Source organism: Rhinolophus ferrumequinum, chromosome 3 (genome assembly GCF_004115265.2).
Source record: "Rhinolophus ferrumequinum isolate MPI-CBG mRhiFer1 chromosome 3, mRhiFer1_v1.p, whole genome shotgun sequence".
Taxonomy (NCBI): domain Eukaryota; kingdom Metazoa; phylum Chordata; class Mammalia; order Chiroptera; family Rhinolophidae; genus Rhinolophus; species Rhinolophus ferrumequinum.
The window spans coordinates 103,307,605-103,330,463 of record NC_046286.1 but is presented as its reverse complement, the minus strand read 5'-3'; the positions used below and the strand labels follow the sequence as shown (position 1 = coordinate 103,330,463).

The 22,859-nt window shown below is 40.3% G+C and overlaps 1 protein-coding gene across 2 annotated transcripts in view; it reads right to left on the bottom strand.

Annotated features, from left to right (window-relative positions):
• The window catches only part of PACRG (parkin coregulated), a 430,204-nt gene that overhangs the window by 204,991 nt on the left and 202,354 nt on the right, over positions 1-22,859 (bottom strand). For both annotated transcript variants that reach the window (XM_033103451.1, XM_033103452.1), the window contains exon 3: positions 4,485-4,656. In XM_033103451.1, coding sequence (XP_032959342.1) covers positions 4,485-4,656 — 172 coding nt within the window. The remainder of the gene's footprint in view (positions 1-4,484; positions 4,657-22,859) is intronic.

Sequence of the window (22,859 nt, the reverse complement as noted above, 5' to 3'; positions counted from 1 at the left end):
TTTGTTTTCCACAAACCAATTTGAAAGTTAATTTTCATAGCTGATATATTTGATTTCACATTTTTCACTTTATTTTGTGCTTTTGGCTCTTAGCATTCTTCGCTGTCTACTTAATTTTTATCCTTTTTATACAGACTGTTTTAACTACTTTTATCTTCTCCATTGACTTTGCAGTCTTAGACTTAATTTCCTTTAATTTTTAGACACATTACTGCAAAAGTATTGTTTGACATCATCATGCAATTTTCAAACTCTTTCCCATCAACTCTTTTAGACTTCACTCCAAGCATTGTGGGTCTTAATGCTAACTGCTTTCAAGCTATGACCTATAATAATTTGGGGTTCTTAACTTTGCTTTCCTTTCTGAGAGTTGGAGCACATCCTTGCTAATGCTTTGTCTAAGGAGCAGGTGGGCATTATGCTTACTGAGTCCATGAGTCTTTACTCACGGGACCAGGGTGAAATAAACCTAAGGGGTTTCTCCTCTAGTTCTCTAAAAACTGTTCCACTCTTGTCTGGAATTTACTGTTGCAAAAAGTACTGGCACCAGTTATTTTTATTTCTTGATGTGTAGCTGTGTGTGTGTGTGTGTGTGTGTCCTGACCAGAAGCTTGAAGGATTTTTCTTTATCTTACCATTTAAACATTTTGACAATCTAGGCTAGGTGTGGATTCTTTTTTCACTGGTTTTCTTCAGACTGCAATGAGCTTTTTCTACCTGCAAAATAAGGGGTATTTCTCATCTGAGAAAATGTCTTTCAATCACCTGTGTCCTCGTCATTGCTAGTCCTGTGGTTCTGATGTTTCCTGCTGGGAATCCTTATGATGGTTAGCTCCTGTTTGTGTCCTGTGTCCCCCAGTTTATAATCTGTTCTCACCTTATTTTTATACACGTGTCTTTCCTGAGACACAGTCTGATGGGGGCCGTCTGGATTCCCAATTTGATGGTGTGCTGTTGATGACTTGCTATACCTCCGTGGAGATGTTAAGTCTACGGCGGCGTTTTTAGTTTCCCTTCTGTCACTCAGCACTGGCTCATTTTCATTTGAGTCTCGTGTCCTCTTGTGATTTCTGCTTCTGTGTCACAGAGGCCATCCCTTCCTGGATCCTGCAGATGTCAAACAGGTCTCTACAGATTTCTTCTGGATCCTCTACTCAATATTGTTGAGGTGTTCCTTTCCTCTCATTGTTTGGGGTATTTCCTTCCCTGTGCAGCGATGTGATTGGATGCTGGCTATGTTGTTGTCATTATTGTTCTAGTATTTACATAGCAGAAAGACATTCCCAAACTCAGAGTCTGTGGGCTGCTTTTGGGAACTCTCTGTCCTGTGGCCTCTATTGCAATTTCCTTCTGAGTTTGATGCTCACGGCTTCAGAGGCTCTGTGTTGGGATTGTTCTGCTGGATCTGGTGGATTTATGTTTTCCCAACTGGATGGAGTAAGTGCAAATCTACAACCCGAGTGCGCCCCTATCCTTACTGGCCCTGCCATTGCTCTCAGCAATTAACGCTCCCTGCCAACCCTAACCACTTTATGCCGGTATTTTTTGGTGTTTCTGACACAAAATAGCTCGAGAAGGTGGAAATCAGAAGGTGGGAAGGAAAGGGAGCACCTGTAGCTGTGCCAGAAAACAACAAAAATGGAACAAGCTATTAGCTGCTCACTGAGCCGGTAATTATGAAAATTGGGGTCTGAATCAAGCAGAGAAGGAGAATGAGAAGTTCCTTCTTACCTTTATCATCTAGAAACCCCAGGGCCAGTGGATGTATTCATCGCTCATTCTAGACTTTACCAACCTTAGAATTTCAACCCTGGATTCTAGAAATAGGTAGGCAGCTAAGCCCAGTTCTCCGCCTTGTAGGGAGTTTACACATCTTGTTTTGCTTTCTTAGATATTGGTTAGAACTTGAGAAAAGCTGTTGAAGAACGGGCTAGTTGGTGATGATAAGGTTAATTTTTGACCCTGGAGAGAGTCACAGTTATACTAATAGGACTGTTTCAAAATAATGTACACACAGCTGTTGTATGTTATGCCAATTACTTGCATCAGCCTGCTTCTAGATCAATTAGCCTCGCTCCAGAATTCCACCTGAAAGATTTAGTTTCTGCACATAATGTTTCCAACACAGCGCTGGACCTTGGCATGACCTTGCATAGTTAATCATTATCCCTTCCTGGGAGAAGTATGGCTTTTAGTGACATAAATAGACTGAAAAGAAGCAAGCCAAGTTCCATAGATTCAGGATCAGTATGTAAGTGCAGACAAGCAGTGATATCTGCCAGGACACAATTCATTCCTTCTGGAACCTTAAACTATCAAATTCATATATAGTTAATATTCCCTGACAAATCGTATTTACTGAGCTCTTAATAATGTTTTCAGTCATCAGCAAACGACCTCTAATATGTGTCTACTGTAAATTTTGCCCACATTACTTTTCCCTTAACTCATTGAAGTATCTTCAAAATACAGACCAAACAAAACTGAGAATCAATTCCCCTTGGCCTGCAGCACTCTAATTTGGCACGCTTTTATTGTAAGTAGTCCAATCAAGATATTACTTAGAAACTCTCCGCTGCCCTTTGGTGTTTTCAATGGGGGTCTGAAGGAGAGGCTCCTGTGATGGCAGCCATTCCAATGTGAGTAGCTTATTTTAAGGAGAAGGACAGACTAACGGGTATCACTGCTATTCTGATGGAGCAGGAGGAAAAGTACAATGGCTCTCCAGACAGTTCCGGGGGAGAATGTTCTAGGCCTTTTCTGTTTATCAATAAAACTCCTACATCACCTTTCGGAACATGTACTATTTCAACTAGAATTTAATATATTCAAAAGTTGTGACCTGCTAGAATAAATCACACTGGGAAGTGGCTTTAATATAGCCCAGTGTTATCTATCCTTCCAGAAGATCAGCCCTTCAGTCAGCTGCTGCACGAGGGAAAAGGAGAATTGCTGTTTAATGAAGTCCCTTTTACAGGGTTGTATTTTCTTTCCATGTTACTTTGCACAGCAGCTAGCACCATCCTTTCCTTTGGTTTCACTTGCGATGTCTTGGGGGAAATCTGGAGTGGTCAGTTACAGACAGTCCTCTTACAGGATCTCAAAGACATGAGAGCAAGTTCCAGAGTCGACTCAGTTTAAACAGGGACAGCAGAGCTGCCAAAAATCTAGAATTCGAACAATACTTAATTGAAATCAATAAACAGGTGACCACAGATAAAACTAAATTATCCAGACTGTGGGAAATAACCCAACGTTGAACTATTTTGTTCTTGTTGTGGTCAAACCACATGGCAAGAGCACACCTGAAACACAACGTGTGGGGTTCCCCAGATCTAGGAGACTACGCAGGTGTCCTGTCAATCATCCTGGGAAGTGGTTCATTCTGGATCAGGGACTGAGGCAAACCTGGGGTGAGGACACTGGGGACCTGCTCATTCCTGTGAAGCCAGGGGCAGATGGGCCCAGATCCAGCCGGGAAGTGCCAGGGGCTGCTCTCGCTGGAATGGGTGGGATTTCTCCCCCCAACTCCCCTCCCCTTGCCCCCATGAGGCGCACAGAGGCACCGACCCTCTGCTTTCAATCAGAAGCAGTAGCGCAGGTCCAGTGACTCCAGCGCTGCAGAATCTGGGGGCGTGAGGCTGCGGGGAGAGGGGCCAGGCCTGGCCATTCGGCCTTGAGGGGAGGCTGGCTGTCCCCTCCCGGAGTCTTGTCCCAGTAGGGCGGCTCTATTACAAAGGTCAGCAGTGGTGGCAGCAAGGTGAGGAGACCGAACTGGAACAGCTAAGGGGCTGGTATGGGAGCCATTAGAGGCCGTCGCACCGGAAAGTGAAAATTCTCAGAAACGGTTCAGAAGGCGGCTCTTTCAGACGGCTAGTCCGCAAGGACTCGTGCCAGAAGAATCTGGTCACAGAGAGGAAGCAGAATCTCATTTAAAGACAAATAGATAAAGTCAGTGACAGGGTGAGACTCGCCAACCCCCCCCCCCCCCAACCTATAGCAGGTTAAAAATCTGCAATATTCAATAACATTAATCTTTTCTCCATTTCAGATGTTTCTTGTTTCTTAAAATTCTGAATCCTACTACTTAAAAGACAGAAAATCACTATAATTGTGTTTATATATCACACTTTTAAAGTTAGGACTGTCATTAAAAACGAACTTAGAAGTTAGAGGCCGCGCGTCCCCACAGACACGTCCTTTACTCCCGTGTGTAGGAATTAGCGTGGGCTGGGTCGTCACCACGGAGCATCTGAACTCAGTGCAGACCCCGTGCGGTTTCGTCTGCTGATGTGGCAGAGCTGCAGGCAGTACCCGTGATGGGACTGCAGGTAAATGGCGTCTGGTCCCGTAAGTCGATTCATAGAATCCCCCACAGAACCCGCAGAAAAGCCTCAGCCTGTTGCGTTTTATTGCTCAATTAGCAGGTTGTCACAAAGCGGCAGCACCGAAGCTGAGTGACGCGTCTTCACCTGTTCACTTACTTTTTATCGGGATAATGAGCTGCGGAATAACAGGAAGGATCTTGTTCCCCCCGTGCTCCAGCATGTCGTGGATTCCTTGCCGAGCAAAAAACTCGTAGGGAAAAGTCATTTCACAGAGCCCATCGAAAAACAGAGGCAGGTAATGGTGGTAGTCCAGCTTCTCAATTTCTACCTGAAAGGAGAGAGAAGAAAGGACACATGAAAACAAGGCTGGGACAGCATGCAGCTGGGCCAGCTGGGAAGATGTCACCAATTTAGGATGAGCCAGTTCTTCAGGGTTTCAGGAAGACTGTATGAACCAATTCCTCTAACGGCCTGAAATATGTCACCATGTCTGCAGTCTATTGGCAATGACGTTAAACTCATTGACCTACCAACAGATTATAATCATAAATAACCTACACTGGAAGCATTTTAGTCTTTGTTTCAGGTTGTTTTTTTTTTGTTTGTTTTTGGTTAATGTTTCCCATTTGGCACAAACGTAATGTTGAAAAGAATTCAAGAATCCTATAGTGTGTATGCTGAAAAGATAGATGTAAGAATAAAATGTAAGAGAAAAAACCAAAACAAACTGTTGAAAAGAGATCAGCATCTGGATTTCTAACAAGAATCTAATAGAAAATGCACATAATGTATTCTTGTGAATCTGAGAGTGACAGGTACACATGATTAAATGGCTGTTCCCTGGAGCTGGATGACGAGCAGAATGTTGGTGCCATCAAGACAAAATGGGGAAGACACACAGTGGGCTGAACCTGAATGGATGACTGACAACTCAAAATCAAAATATCCCTAATCTCTCTCCTGCTTCTTCTGGGAGCAGAGACATACCCTGCTTCACTTCTATGCCCTTCACCCTCCATGATGCCTCCATGACCTCTTGTCCTGACCTTTGCAACAGTATTTAGCACCAACAGGGGATGGGAACTAAAATTCCAGAGTTCAGACAAGAGATGCTGTGTTTGGGTTCTGTTCACATGTCTGAGATTTGTTCCAACCAAGGTCCTCCACTGTCTAGAGTATCCATGACCTGACTTATCACCTGCAAGGTGACAGAGGTGATGTTAGTCTCATGGCTGAAAGAAGTCAACAGACTCAGATTGAAGATATAACACATCTGCAGAGCAAAGGACGCAGCGTTCTTAGTAAGAGTTGCAAATTTTCCTTATTTCCCAGTCCTTATGAATGCACCCAGATTCTAATTATCACCTTATATTATAATGAAGTGAGGAGCCCATTCAGATCACAGGACGCTCCCTTTTATATGAGGAAGTTTTGATACCACCTAGCTCTCTCCCAGCCGGAAGGTTCTGGAGTCTCTTGCCACATGCATGCCTGTTCCTGGGTGTGACTAACGGGTAACACCCCCACCACATTCCTGAATGTTTACTGTGAGTCTCAGTGAATCAAATGTCCTACAGTTCCCCAAGCAGGAGGTCTGTTCACGTGCTCATGAGCTTCCCAGCCAACCAAGGAAATAAGCAGTCAAGGGTCAAATGCTCATGCCCTCTTGAAAGTGGAGCTTGGAAAATGAACCCCAAATGGAGGTACATACAAACATTAATTGTATTTTAGATTCCATGTATATTCATAAAACTTTTTTTATTCAAAGTAAAAGTTTATGGGATATATGTCTAGTACCAGTTTTCTCTAGGATATTTGTATATTTGAAAAATGTTTCAGAGTATTATTTTGTACAATTTAAAAATAATTTGTTGCTACATCATTCAGCTCCAAAAGATACAACGTTGTTATCTATAGCTTTACCTTGTAACCTAACCTCATAATACATGTGTCATCTGTACTGTATTTTTATTTACATTGTTGATATGTTTTGCTAATTCTCTTTCTTTTTGCCTAGTGCGACACTTATGTCTTTTTATAAGTAGCAAATCACTAAATTTTATGCTTTAATATGTTTAAGACTGTTTTTAAATATATTAAGTCATTCACATTTATGCCAATGTGTAGATTAACTTCTGTCATCTGATTTTTTGGTCAATGGTTGTTGCTTTTCATTTATTTTTTTTACTTTGTATTTGAGTTTTGATTGTTTTATTTACTTTTTTGCAATTTTGCAATGATTTGAAAGATAAGGCAGCCTGTTTAAATGTTTTATTGCAACTATCTCACAGCTGTCTCAAATATTTTAAAACATATTTATCTTGCTTTGAGAAGCAAGTTACAAATCTACGAAGATTGTTGATATGTCAAATTTTTCTTAGAATTCTGTTGATTTTTTTCTTTGTACAATTTGGGGCAAGAATACTAACAACAATAATAAAAGCAACAGACACCAGACACTGTTATAAATACTTACATGCATTAGTTCACTTAAACCTCATCACAACTCTAAGATATAAGTATTATTAGTGTCCCAGTTTTCAATAAGGGGAAACCGAACACAGAGAGGTTTAATTAACTTGCCTATGGTTTGTAGCTAGTAACTTCTGAACTGAAGCAGTCTGACTGCAAGGCATGCTACTTCCTCTCAGCTATGTTGTTAGGCACGTCAAGAGTCAACATTGTTATAATTGTCTGGTAAGTTGTTCCATTTATCCTCATGTCCTTTTCCTGTTTATCGTTATAACGCAGTTTGTAATAGCCCGACCTAATATTAATATTGCTATAACTTGTTTGTCCATCATATCTTTTTCAATCTTTTTACTTTCTTCCTCTGACATCATGTTTTAAGAGTCTCTCTTCTAATTGGCTGATAGCTAGAGATGTTGTTTCCCCTCCCATTTCACAATATGTCTTCAAAAACAAATACTGAGCACAGACAAGATTCTTATTCTCAAAACTTTAAAAGAAAGAAAAAAACCATTATAATAAAAGATGAATGAAGAGAAAAAAGAGGGAGGTCTGAGAGACAGCAGAATTGAATAAAAGACTGAGTGAGAGAGATTGAAAAAGAAAAATATTATCTTTGTGTCTTTAACTCCTCCTAGCTCACTGACCACAGCAGTTTTTTCCTACCAGAAATTGTCTTTTTGTGAGTTCCTTTTCTGACCTGTTTATCAGTTATCTGGCAAACCTACGATCACGCAGATCTGTTGCCTTAACAATGGACTAAGTTGCCATTATATTTTGAGGTCACAAACTTCTTTAAACACTATAAATGTTGTTCTAATTGATATAGGGTGACATTTTTAAATGTAAGTTTCTTTCCTGCTTGCATACCTTCTAGGATTCCTCTTTTTTTAATAATAGTGTTTCAGTTGATGAATTTGGCCTATGCCTTGGGAAACCCTCTTACATTCCATTTACAATCAAGAGATTGTGTGTGTATATGTGTGTGTGTGTGTGTATTTTGTTTTTAATACTATATATGACTTCTCTTTAATGTATTTTTTTTTTCACGAGTTCCTTCTAGACACTGTACCATTTTCACGTTGTCCATAGTAAGGCTGGTTGTGCTTCCTCAATCCCATTCCCTCTTGAACCTCTTTCTACCATTTCACTGCACTTTCTTTTACATAAGTCACCATGACCTTCATTTTGCCTCGTCCTCCATTCTCTTTTCTGTGCTCATCAGCATGACACAGTTGACCTTGTGAAGCTTACTTTTCTCAGCCTTCTGACACCACAGTCCCCAAATTAGGGGTCATCCTTGATTTCCTCCTTCAAATCCTGGGTTCAGTCCATCAGCAATCCCATTCATTCTCACTCCAAACAAGTCTTTATTTCATTCCCTTTTCACCATTTTGCTCACTCCCAGCTTCGTCCAAGCCACCGAACTTGTCTTACCTGGATTGCTACCACTGCCTCCTAACTGATTTCCCTGCTTGTAGTTTCGCCTCCCTGTTTCCATTCTCCATACACTTGGGTCCCACCCTGCTGCTGGTCCTGACTGAAGTCCTACCAGGGCCTCCCTGATCTGGCCCCCGGGTCCCTTTGCTTTACATCATCCTCCTGCAAGCACTGTTCTCTGCAGACACTGGTGCTTTTCGTTCCCCAGGCCAGTCTAGCCTCACTCATTCCTTCTTAAAGACTTTCTGTGAATACACTGTTCCCTTCCTCGCTAGACCTTTTCATTGCTGGCAACTGCTTTCATCTAAATTTCAGTTCAGTGAGGCCCTCTTACCACTGCATCCTGCCCTGTCTGATTTTCTTTGTGGCCCTTATCATTTATTCATTGCTATTTTTTAGTTCTGTTGTTCAGGGAGCTTGTCATTGCCTAGAAAGGTATTTGGCACACAATAGGTGAATGCTCAGTAAGCACATGTTGAATTTTCATCCTGACCTTTTGAATCTACCCTGTGTTAACTCTTTGAGAGGCATACCCAGCTAAGGAACAATGGCAGATGATGCATGACCAGCTCTAGACCATAGGCTGGGGACCACGGCAGAGTGTGCAGAGGGCCGGGCGTTGAACAGTGACCCTGTAGCATGAAGGAGTACCTAAGTTTCTATAAATTTATGTATTCTATAATTTTATGCATTCTACAACTATAATGCTATTTTTTATCCATTAGGATTATAGTGATTATGTACATTTCAGGAATTTTATGAGTATTTTAATAGATTATCAGGATGGGCTTCTTGATGCCTCTATTCACAGCCATTTCACTGAGAATCACTGAGGATTCAATCTGCTATTCTGTTTACTTTTAAAACTTCAGGAGGAAAGTTTCTGTTTTTCATACTATCATCAAAAGCAAACTTATGAATGTATGTCCATAAATAATATATTGGTAATAACGCTGGAAAATCTGCTTTTAAAAAAATCTAGATGTTGAGAATAATTCAAGATTAAAAGCAACATTGAAAGAAGACATACATTAGGAGATTCATTGTTCATCTTTGTGTGCATATTTGTCATGTGACGACTACTATCCTTTAATGTTCTTTTGAATCGCTAGCTTCGTTTGTCCACTTAGATTTATGAAAGGTCATTTTTACTGTTTATTTAACAATAAACCTTTTTCAGTTTTGTAAATTATTTTGCTCTTAAGATAACTTGTTCTAATAACAAATATTACTTACACTTTATATTTCTTTACTATTACCATAGAATAGTAGTTTTCAAACTTTTATAAAATATAGGAATATTTCTTTGAAGCTTATATAAGAAATCCAGAACTAAAAGGAAACTGTGCAAAGTGGGACACAGAACAAGGGCTGTTTTAGACACATCAACTGAAATTACAGGGTAATATGCTGGTTGGTGACTACTTGGAGAGTAACTACAAAAAGCATCAAGTACTTTTGTTCACAGAATTCCTCTTTTAAAAAAATATGTTTTATAACTTTTTAAAGATCATGTAGTACCTACAAGTTGATCTCTAACACTTTCAGTGATTTTTGATCAAAAGCAATAAAATTCTGACGTGACCTAGCCTACCCAATATAACCTTTTTATCCCCATAACAAATGTATAAGGTAGTAATGCTGTAATGAAAGGTCAGAAACACAATGAGACCAGTGATTTTCATTTTTTAAAAAGCTCACATTAGAAACTTACTCTTGTACTTCCCATAGCCTTGCTTCAATTAGCAAATACCATATCATTGACAGTATCTGTTATTATGTTTCCTATAATCATTCCAAGGATCTTGCCTAGATTGCAAACTAATCTGAAAAAGTGAGATTATCTATTCAGATATTATGGCCTCATTTGGACTTATTATGATGTTTGCAAAATAAAGCTTTAACTCATCGCATTCCAACCCTTGAGGAAACTGTTAAGTTATTGCAAGAGGACTTACAAATTATATAGGTATTAAGTACTTACTATCTGCAGATTGTATACAAAACACATTTCGAATATGAGTATACTATTTTTCAAATGTGGATGGATGTGGTTGTGATGAATAACTGAAAACAATTTATATCATTTTACATTTTCTCAATGATACCGAACATACAACTAGATCATGTAGCAGTACGTGAGATTTCTGATGCAAAAAATAAGACTTTTTAATATAAAAATGAACTTTAGTGTCAAAGTGGTGACTTCAGGCAGGATGATAGACAAGGCTGATGTGGATCTGTGAACTGCTACAAAGTTGAAAAAACACCAAAATGTGTTCAATGTAAAGTGGAGGTCAGGAAATTTTCAGATGCTGGAGATAAAGACAAAACCCAGAGTCACAGAGGGACCTAAGAGTGAAGCCAAGTGACCCGAGAAAGTACCAGATAGAGATCAGATTGCAGGACCGAGACTGAGGCTTTAGTACCTCAGGAGTTCAGGGAAACAGGGCAGATGGCAGGCGAAGGGGGTTAAACTAAAGCCCTGCATACAACGGGGACCGTGAAGGGCTGTCCCACCTGTGACAAGGGGAACAGAAAGTCACTCTCCTTGAGTTTGTGGAAACAGAAAGAGAAGCTGATGTTTGACAAAGCTCTTAATGGTCCCATTAAGGGTTTCTGTGAGACACAGAAACCCAAAGCAAATGTAAAGTCAGGGAACTGAGACAAAAAAATGTTCCCAGACCATGGAAAAATAACTTCTGTAGCCCAGACGAAAGCAAATGCGAAAATGTTACCACTTGCGTCATCCAGGTACATGGGACACCACAGAAAAGGCCGCCCCACCTAAGACTTACCAGACACCCTGTAACGGAGTCACATAAGAAGATTCAATAGACCAGTGAGCATGGGAATAAACTCTGAAACCAGCAACTAGAAATAGCAGAATAAAATCTGAAAAGAAACATTTTTAAAATGCTTAAAACATAGAAATCTATTTTACTTCAAAAAAGAACCAAATAAAACTTCCAGAAAAGAAATTCTAGTATAACTAACTGAAAAACCCAGTTGCTAGGTTGACTAGTATTAGACTGACCAGAGCTGCAAAGAGAATTAGGGCCTGGATCAAAGAGCTGAGAGGCCATGCAGAGGCAGTACAGGGAAGTAAGGCGACGGGAAAGATGGCAGAGAGATCCCGGCCTGAGATGCTCCCACATGTCACTCACGGGAACTCAGCGAGCACAGAGAGTGCACCAAGGCAGCATGTGAAGAAATGATGGTTAAGAATTTTTCATAATTGAAGAAAGATGTGTATCTTCAGATTGAAGATGTTTATCTTTTCATAAAAACTATACGATTCCAAAGTCAAGAAAATATTTCAAAGCAACTAGAAACAAAAGACAGGTTGCATATAAAGGATCAAAATTAAACTGAAATGACATGTCTCATTAACAAAATGGAGGCCAGGAGACAGGCTCAAATTCTCTCAACATGGTGAAAGAACAAAAACTGTTTATCTACAATGCAGCACTAAGCTAAACCATCGCTCAAAAAAACAAGACAAGGTAAATGTATTTGACCAAGACTGAGACGTTTTTGTTTTTCTTTTTGGCCATGGAGCGTAGTGTTTATCAAAGGATAAAATTTATTAAAAAGTAAGCTGAACACAGGAAAAGAAGTGATGCATGAAGTAATAGTGAACACAACGTGGAACACATTGATAAGATTAAATAAACATTGACTATAAAAGTTTTCATAATCAATTCTGGTGGGTTTACAAAGTGAAGCAATAATACTAGAAAGGAAAAATAGAAAAGGTGAGAGGAAGGTGAGCTGAGTCAAAGTGCGTTACATTGACAGGGATGAGGACAGAGTTATCGATTAACTTTAGACTTAAGTAGTTAAGTATATTGAAATGCAAGGATATCCATTAAAAGCATAGAAATATGATCCACTTCCAAGGGAAAAGAATGTAGTAGAAGGATTGAATGAAGCTTTATGGATCCAACAGAAGGATGGTTAAACATCCCACCTGCCTCCAAGAAAACACATGGAGAGGAGAAATTATGTAGGATGAATTCAGACATATAAATAATTATAGTAAGTATAAATGGATTAAATTTTCTTTTTAAAAGATTCTCAAAAGAGGGAAATATACTTGTTGTGGGAGACACATTCAAAATACGACAGAAACAGGTAGAAAATACAGGTATAGTGAAACAATAAGTATGATGTTGGATGAAGTCCTGGAAGAGAAATTGCTTTATCAAAGGGTACATATATTCACAATTTTGATAGATATTTCCAAATGGTGCTATATGGGGATGGTACCAAGTTATATTCCTAGTAACAATAAATGAGAGTACCTGTTTTTTTTATTGCCTATCCAAAGGGAATTGCCCATGATTTTTGACAATATTATAGGTAAAATAAATTTTATGATATTTCACTACATTTCAGCATTGTTTCAACTTGTATTTTTATTACTGTGAATATATTTTTAAAGTTTTTTGTCAGTGGCCAAGACATGCAAACAACCAAAATGTCCTTCGATAGATGAACGGATAAAGAAGTTATGGTATATATACACAATGGAATACTATTCAGTGGTAAGAAAAGATGAAATAGGACCATTTGTGACAACATGGATGTATCTTGAGATTATAATGCTAAGCGAAATAAGTCAGACAGAAAAAGCAGAGAACCATTTCACTGATATGTGGTATATAATCCAAAAACAACAAAAGAACAAGACAAACAAATGAGAAACAAAAACTCATAGACACAGACAATAGTTTAGGGGTTACCAGAGGGTAAGGGGGGAGGGGGGTGGTAGATGAGGGTAAAGGGGATCAAATATATAGTGATGGAAGGAGAACAGACTCTGGGTGGTAAACACACAATGGGATTTATAGATGATGTAATACAGAATTGTACACCTGAAATCTATGTAATTTTACTAACAATTGTCACCCCAATAAATTAAAAAAAAATTTTTTAAAAATCTGGACTTGTGAATGGAGAATCAAATTCTTTTAAGGAATAACCTTATTTTCAGTTTCTGTCAAAAATGCTAAGAAGATTGCTAAAGGTCAGTTGTAAGCAGATCTTGAATTTATGCACACTTAACCTTTAATACCCAGAAACGGTGTGTTCCTAACTGCAGCAGTCAATGAATGATACTTTCAAGTGTAATAAATAAAGAAGACATAATCCCTTGTTCTATAGCTTTGAACATTCCCACCTTCCATCATCTGTCACAAACTTAAATAATTTTTCTGAAACTTTGAAAATAGCATTTTTCTTAACCAAGGGGGGATAAAAAGGAGCAATACATCTTCAAAGGTTTTCTTTCCTTTATCACATTTTTGTATAATGCTAAAAATAGTATAATTTTTGTCAAAGGTAGAGAGGAATAATTATATTTTGGGGAATGTCCATAAAGTGGAGAAACTAGAAACATAGGATAGGTCTGAAAAGTGCTGACAGAGTTTTAGGAATTGGAACAGAGTTAGAAACAGATTATTTGTGGCTTTTACCATTAGTGTTAATTGTAAAACACGGCATTATTTTATAAAAAACTGTCCCTGAATTAGATAATGTACTGTGAACTTTAATACTCTCAACCAAATAAGTGCAATTAAAGAGGTTGGGAAAGAATTAATTCAGGTGAAGTTTAATGCCATGAAGCAATTTTAAGAAGAAATTATGATAGCGGTATTGACTGTCTCTTATGTCAGCATGTAATTTTGTTATGTATCTATTTTGCAGGGATTAGTTACAAATTCATTAAAGTTCTTTATACTCAGGAGTTGTTCTATTTCTTAGTCAAATTTCACCAAAGAAACTAAAGCAAAAAGTATGCTGACGTGCTACACTACTTACAGTACTTTGTTGAATGTCAGGGAGAGGGGAGGGGAGTCAGTGGGTAGGAAGAAAGATGAAGGTGTGTTTGGAGAATTATGACTTATTTCCTTGGATTCAAGTTTACAAGGGTTCCCTTTTCTCCACATACTTACTGACACTTATCTTTTGATAACAGCTGTCTTAACAAGTGTGAGGTGATGTCTCATTGCATTTCCCGGATGATTAGTGATGTTGAGCACCTTTTCATATACTTGTTGGCCATTTCATGTCTTTTTTTGAAAAAAAAATGACTATTCAAGTCCTTTGCCCATTTCAAAATTAGGTTATCTATTCATTTCTTTGCTGTTGAGTTGTAGGGGTTCTTTTTACATTTTGGACATTGATCCAGTATCAGATACAGAGTTTGCACATATTTTCTTCTGTTCCATAGACGATCTTTTTATTTCATTGATTATCTCTTTTGCTGTACAGAAGGCTTTTAGTTTGATGTAGTTCCACTAGCCTACTTCTGCTTTTGCTGCGTGTGCTCTTAGTGTCATATCCAAGAAATCATTGCCAAGGCCATGTCAAGAAGTTGTCCCCCATGTTTTCTTCTAGGAGTTTTACAATTTCAGGTCTTATTTTTAAGTGTTTAATCTATTTTCAGTTGAGGCATGTATCTACCCTGTTTCCCCCAAAATAAGACCTAGCTGGACAATCAGCTCTAATGCGTCTTTTGGAGCAAAAATTAATGTAAGACCCAGTATTATATTACATATTATATTATATTATATTATATTATATTATATTATACCTGGTCTTATGTTATAGTAAAATAAGACCGGGTCTTATATTAATTTTTGCTCCAAAAAATACATTAGAGCTGATTGTCTGGCTAGATCTTCTTTTCGAGGAAACACAGTATCTATCTATCATCTGTCTATCTATCTATCTATCTATCTATCTATCTATCTATCTATCTATCTATCTATCTATCTATCTATAGATGTACTCTGTCCCTCCCTCTATACATAAATTTTTAAAAGAAATAACAACCTCACAGTGGAGTAAAGGATGCTAGGGAAAACGAAGGTACACGAGTGAATGTCTAGGGAAAGACTCATCAGATAATAGGCGACAGCAGAGGGGCATGAATTGTGGTATTGGCTCAGAAGTTAGGCTGAAAATGACAGAAGGATATATATGTAAGGAAAAATTATAGGCTATTTTGCAGGGTTGGATGATTAATTGGACATGGGGAATAAAGGACATGACATAACATATATAAGAGCTAGTTTTCCAACACGTGGGACAGGTGAAATGACGCTGATGTTGTCAGAATGAGAGAGCTCAGGCAGGGCCGACATCGCGGGCTGTAACGTCAGTTTGAGATGTAGCCTATGGGACCTGTGGGTGGACGTGGCCAAAGACGTAAAATACGCATTTGCAGTTTTGGAAAAGGGTCAGTACTAGGGTGACAGGTTTCAGAGTCATTTCATACTGATCATGGTCTTTTAAGTGCAAAGCAAGAAGCTACTCCAGAGAACCTGTGGGGACTGTCATTAGCCTGGAGAACAGAAGAGGTGGTCAAGGAGTGAAAAGAATTGTGCAGGACAACTAGCGTTCACGAGCTTTACACAAAAGAAAAATGCGGCCTGAACGCCCCACTAACCTTTTGAAGAAGGAACAAATGATAATTACTGGAAATATGGAAACTGACAAAGTATATGAAATTAGGTGTGGAAATTGTGAAAGACATGTCAGGGTACGAATCATTTTGTGGCAATATAAGAACAATTTTTCTCAATGGGATAGGAATATTTCCAAAGGAACTTGAACCATCTCATGAAGAGAACTACTGTTACCACTTAGAAAGTCCCTCTGTCCCCGTCCTTGAGTTCTTCTAGGCCTGTGCACAGCCGGCACACTTTCTTCATTTGTTCAACACTGGGGGTAGGGAGGGTGGTCGTGAGCAAATGAGACTGCCTCGGAAGACCGTGCAGTTAAAAATACCCCCACCAATTTATCAATGGAGATTTCAGTTCATTGCTTCTTAGAAACAAAATGCCTTTGGGTATGGCTCAGCTTACATGTTGTTTATACCTTATAGCGTAACTATACGCTATAATCAGAAGATCTAATTCCTCCTCTCCAAGTCCTGAAAGAACTGTACTGTGGAACTGGGGAAGTGAAAAGAAAGGGGAGGTAATTTTGGTGCATGGAACATTTCAAAGACTCAGCCATCGACGAAGGAACCAATGTGAGAGGTTTTGGGGACATGCCACCAAAGCACTGAAAAGTGTGTCCGCCAGCCTGATCGTGTTTGGGCACGTGTAGGAGGAGCTGTTCACGTGTGCTGTGGCTTCTGGGTCAGGACGGAGCCATGGTGGAGGGGTGCAAAGGGCACGGGTTCCACAGTAGTCACAGCTCCCCCGTGCCCAGCAGATGATCACAGGCAAAATACTCAGTCCCTCATCTGTAAAACTGGACACTAACAGGACCTACCTCCCATAAAATGCTGTGAGTTAATGTACAGAGGAAGCTGGCACAGTGCCTAGTAATAGAGGGGTCAGTAGATGGAAGCTGGGAAAGAGCCATGGAGAAGACCCCTGTTGTTTTCATGACCAAGTCACTTCTTTATAAGCTGCAATTGTCAGCCTAGTTCCTCCACATTCACTCTATTCTTTCAAGTTTGCTCTGTTCCCTTTGCTGAGGGGAAGAAAAATCGTCTTTGGGGTATGCCACCATTTTCTTAAACGATTCTGGTCCTGCTGTCGTTTCGTTTAAAGTGATGGAAGAACAGAAGTCGTTTGAAGGACGCAGAACGCTGAGCCCCGAGAGCTCACAAGTTAAGGCCCGGCACATGTCACCTGCCAGCGATCCAGGGGACTTCCAAGTAGGTCAGAACATCTCTATATAAAAATGACACCATCTTTTTGGGTTTGTGTGCTTTAACAATAGATATAGAGGACAAAAACACAAAATGCTGAAAATTTTGTCTTTATTAGTAAAGCATGCTTTACTAATGTATCTTGAGTGTAGACAGTAAGTTAATAAAATAACTACAAATATGCATATAAGCTGGTTAGACAATAGTAAATAAAATGATCAATACTGCATTTATTAACAAAAACCTGTCAGTTTTTTAATACAAAAATTATCGGCCTCGTAAAGTCTCTGCTTCAGAGTTTACCCTTGAACCATATGACTAAGTGTTCTTTTACAGTCAACGTGAGTATTACAATCAAGTGATTTTGACATTTTAGAATTTTATGCTAGTGACACATGGAAAAAATATACAATCTGTGCACTGGGTTGTAATTCCAGAAACAAGCATCTGAAATCACAATCTCCAAGCAGAGTTTTAAAAATGTTACTGATTTCTTTATCAAAAGAAAAGACTTGAACTTCTTAGTACCTGAGAGAAAGAGTGTTTCCTTTAACTCAGTGAAGGTTACAGAGAAATTTCAAAATCACACAGAGTGAAAGGGTCATTCTTGTTCTTCTCATTATGCAATTTGGGGAATTGGCATCTCTCTTCCTCAAATGAACTCTGCCTTTTCCACATCTGTTAAGACAGTTTCTTTAGAGATCAAGCATTGCTATTAGGATGTTCTCTACAATTCTGCTCTTTCTATCTCTCAGTTCCGTGCATCACCTTTTCTCTCTGCTCCTGGGGTCCCTAGACCTTGTGCTTACTGCCTTTTGTTACTAATTTGGCACAGCCATTTGTGTAAATAGTGCCATACCTTCATGTTCAGCCGCAAAAGGTTTCAGAAGAAAAGTCTGTGCACTCCCTGAGGGCAGGGACCTGTTTGGTTCACCACTGAGACCTGATACCACCTGCCACCCAGGAGTCAAAATCTGCTGAATACATGGATTCTTTTTACTTTGGGAGTAAAGCAAACACTCTAAAGCAAAGATTGCTGAATACTTATTTCATTGTACAACAAATATGGTCAACTAAGATACCCATATGCAAAACATTTAATTTTCAGTAAGAATTTGGAATGTATTCAAGCATGTGGGATTCATAATTGGATTGCCAACCTTGAAGGAGTCTGTGTTCAAGTGTGTCAGTTGGCATGGAACACTCCTTTGCACCCGGCTCACAGAGCCTCCCTGTGCTTTCTAGGGAGAGCTGAGCCTGGCAGAACCAGTGCGCTTTGTACATGCGCCCACTAGGGCATTTGTTGTTTACACATTAACTTACATTCTGTCATCCTCACTAAATTGTGGGCACTGGAGGCCATATCCCCTCCATTTTCTGATCTGTAACGTTGCATATGAACTGCAGGTGCATGAGGAACAGGCTGCCTCATGTTTGCGGAATGAATCTATGAGCACATTCTGGATGGTTCCCTACCCACTCTTCTCTCATTCCCTCTCAGATTGCAGCCAGACCCTCCACGTCATTCAGATCCAGTACGCCCTTCCCAGACGTGCACAGGGCACATGCTGTGGTGTACCCCGTCAGAGTGTCCCCACAGCGCCTTTCCAGCTCACGGTCTGACATTTCGCTCTCACAACTAAGTTCCAACTACACCCAACAGCTTACTCTTTGCTGATATGTCCCACTTCCCATATGCCTCTAGCACCTTCTATTTAGATGTTGATCTAGTCATTCTTATGAAGTCTTACCAAGACCATGTCCTTTCTACATAATACTAGTGAGGAGTACAGAGTTTGGATCCTCAATCCTAACACTTCTCCTGCCTCTGCCACTTAATACAGTGGTACCTTGGTTTTCGAACATCTCCGTTGACCAACATTTCGGTTAACGAATGCCGTAAATTTTATGGATATGTGGTGTTATCAGATAGTAAAATTCATGCTACATTTGCAGTTTTAGGGGTTGATTTTAAAGGTCTGGAATGGATTAATCCATTTTGCATTACTTTCTATGAGGAAACCGCGCCTCGGTTTTCAAACATGTCAGAACTTGAACGGTCTTCCAGAACGGATTGCGTTCAAAAACCGAGGTACCACTGTACGTGCATGTCCTGTGCGAGTCACCTCAGTGTCCTCATCAAATGAAGAATGACAACAGAATATACTTCAATGGTCCGTTGTAAATAACCCATTAGTTCACGCATGCGAACCATCCAGAAGCATGTACGTGTTAATCATTATTATTACCACTTCGCTCCACTGTAACAGGATCAGGCGCATTAAAACTACATGATTGATTATCACGTGAGGGCCCAAATATTTACCTACTCAAAAATAGGAACTACATCTCCTGCTGCCTTTCCCGTGGGAGTAGAGGGACAGGAGGAAGTGCCTCCCAGCTGGGAAGGGGAGGTAGAGGTAGGGGAGAGGGGAGATGAAAAGCACGTGGGCAGCATTAGGGCCCCAGAGCCTCCGACTCATGATCGAAGCCCTGTGTGCATGCGTGTGTGTGCGTGTGTGTGTGCACGCATGTAGGCACGAGTGCCTGTGTACATCTGTGTACATGCACTGCTGTGTGTTGTAAACAACAAGAGAGGGCTGAGGGCATCCTAGGGGCATAAGTATATTGGAAGAGGAGAGTGGTTGCCTGTTGTACTGGGTTTCTCAGGTCACAGCCCAGGGAGGTTTCCGGTCACAGTAGAGACTGAAGGAGATGGCTCAAAGCCAGGGGCAGGGTCGCAGACATGGCTGAATCCCAGCAGCATTCGTTGAGCTCAGCTGTGGGATCCAGTCAGCGGCTTAGCTTCAGAAACAGTCGTCAGGCAGTGTCACTGCCAAAAGAATAGACCGAGAACCAGTGCCAACCTTGGACACCTCCACAACAGATACGAGGACAGAGACCCCACCCAGGACGGCAGGAGATGGCCTACAGGCCCAACTGCATGTGTGGGTGCGAGACGAGGGCAACTTGAGGTTGATTCCAGACACTCCGCGCTGCTTGTACGAGCCCATCTAAGCTTCCTTCCGCACCCAGGTGATGCCAAATGGGAAGGGAAAGAAGGAGCAAGGGAAGAGAAACAGGATCAGTTCCAAATGCCTCACTCCCCCTCCTCTCCTACATCCCGGACCCCAGGAGTGGAAACAGAATCTCCAAAGCAAGAAGAGAACAATTGCCGACTATAAAGAGGGTTACAGTGCTTTGCTCATAGAAGGCGTTTATTTCCATCACCACTCATTACCTCACCACACGTGTACACACAGAACGTGCATGCACACACACACACACACAGACACATACACACACACACAAACACACACACTTGTTCACAATTTGCCTTTCTCAGTAGATCTGTCTCTATGTCTGCTTCATATGTGGCCTAGAACTTAGCATGTCACAGGGTCTGTTACATAGTTCTGGATGGATGGATGGATGGATGGATGGATGGATGGATGGATGGATGGATGAAAAAACAAATGAATGAATAAATTGCTCTTTAGTTAATCTACTCCACCTTCTCTGGATCAAATGTCCTCTCTGTTAGTGTGTTTTTTCTGGGAATTTCTGCAAAATATGTCAAGCAAGTATTGGTTTCAGACCTCCTGGATTTAGTCATCTGGGAGCAACACGTCATTTTGCATGACTTTAAATCATGCATTTCAATCCCCTTTTGATTCACAAGTGAGCGCCAGAATTCCATTTAGGGTAAAATGACTTGCCCAAAGGCAGAAAGTGATTGAATTGCTCACTCATCAATCCTAAGTTATTTAGGCTCATTGTTCTTTTTTCAACTGAAAGGGGCCTTTGATTTCATTTAGTCTCCGGCACTTTTAGTTCATGAAATGTGTCAAACAGGCCCAGATTGTTGGGTCTATTAGATCCCGCCTCGTTCCAGGGTTATGTGTTATGACCCACAATATGCAGCCTGGCAGTTTTCCGAATGCCACTGTTTGTTTGGTTCGTCACAGTGTATAGTCACAGTACAACTCTTCTCAAGGCTGGCAACTATGGGAAACAGGAAAGCTAAGGAATCCCTTAGTGACACTTCCCAACAGCCTACATAGTTTTCACATATAGAGAGAGGAAAAATAGAAAAGATTGAACAAAATAAGTTTGAAAATGCTTCAGATACTTAAGCCTTCAATCTTTCAATGTACTATTAGCATTAGCAACTAATTTTAGTAGTTGGATTCGGCAATTTGAGATTATCTTAGCTAATTAAAATATCAATCATGTTATTACCTCGTGATATGGCACCACACAGAGTCACTAAAATTAAAGTTATCAATGACTCTATTGTCATTGCTCCCAGTGGGTGCCCTAAATGTGTAATGGCTGGCTCTCGGGGGGACAGCAACTCTGATTGGCAGCATTTGTTGATTTTGGTGGTGAAAACTCCCACCTTGGCCAATTTCATGCCACCAATTTGAAACCACGGAAGGTGGAGGTGGGAAGAGAAGCATACCATCAGCTCTCAGAAGCTGTAAGAAAAATTATGTTGTGACTCACTGCATTGTAATAGGATTTCGACTAATTCTAGACATATGAAGAAATACACTGCATAAACACACACACACACACACACACACACACACACACGTTTCCCCCAAAATAAGACCTAGCTGGACAATCAGCATTAATGCGTCTTTTGGAGCAAAAATCAATATAAGACCCAATCTTATATCACATTATATAAGACCCGGTCTTGCATATACACACGTATACATGTACATCACATAACTTGCTTGGCTGTGTGAAGCCACCAGGTGCTCACACTCTCTCCTGACTGCCCTGACACTCTGACCTAATGCACAGGTATGACTTAATATAACAGCACATGGGCTTCCGATCATGCATTTGACATCAGAACAAGATTTCATCTCCTTCCTTCTAAATGAAGTAGAAAAGAACTGAATATAAAAAGAAACAGGAAAATGCAAACCAAGAACTGAATAAGATGGTTTATTTTACTGAAGTTATTGAAACTAACTTTCCTCCTGGTTTTACAAACTTTCTGGCATCTATCATGTATGTGATTCTTTTCCCTTCCTCCTTCTCTTGTTCACAACTCCTTCCTTCCTGCTCCCCATTTACTTCTGGAAGGTCGGGAGCTGCCAGTTATACCAGTAGGCTTGTTCAGCAGCATCATGAAGTCTCAGGTTAGGGCAGGTCCACAGCTGGTCAGTTAATTGATTGGTTTAACACTATCCTTGAGGCGTCAGGTTGTTTCAACTTTCCTCTGCCCCATTGCAGAGGGTCAGCTGGCAGCCCGACTGTCACAAAATGGCGGCACAAGCTCCAGGAATCATAACCAGATATAGAAACATCCACAGGTAGAAAAAGAAACTAATTTTTTCTTTTGTCTCTTCTTAACAGCTAAGAAACAGTTCTCAGAAACAACCCCTCTCCTTTTTACCCTCGGAATTTCGTCAAAATCTCCTTAAGCAAGGTAATCCAAGTCACTGGCAATGCAAGTCTATTTACTAGGACTGCTGTATATTATCTTTATCCCCTGGTGATAACGGAGACAACAGCTGGCAGGTAAGGCCAACTTTTAAGTGTCTGTCACAGAGACTAACCTAGAGGAATTAGAAAGATAGTAATAAACACACCATGATATACTCAAAGGAGCCGGCTTCGAACAGTTTGAGTGCTAATTTCCTACGATTAATGTAACCACTTCCACAAATTTAGTGGAACAACACAAATTCATTATAATTCTGGAGGTCAGAAGTTCAAAGTGGGGTCTTATTGGGCTAAAATTGGGGTGTTGGCCGAGCTGCACTGGTTCTGGAAGCTTTATAGAAGAACCTGTTTCCTTGTCTTTTCCAGCTTCCAGAGGTTGCCTGCATTTCTTGGCTCACGTCCCCATTCTCCATCTTCAAAGAATGCCCCTTAACCTCTGCTCTCATTGTCATGTATCTTCTCTCTAACTGACCTTCTTG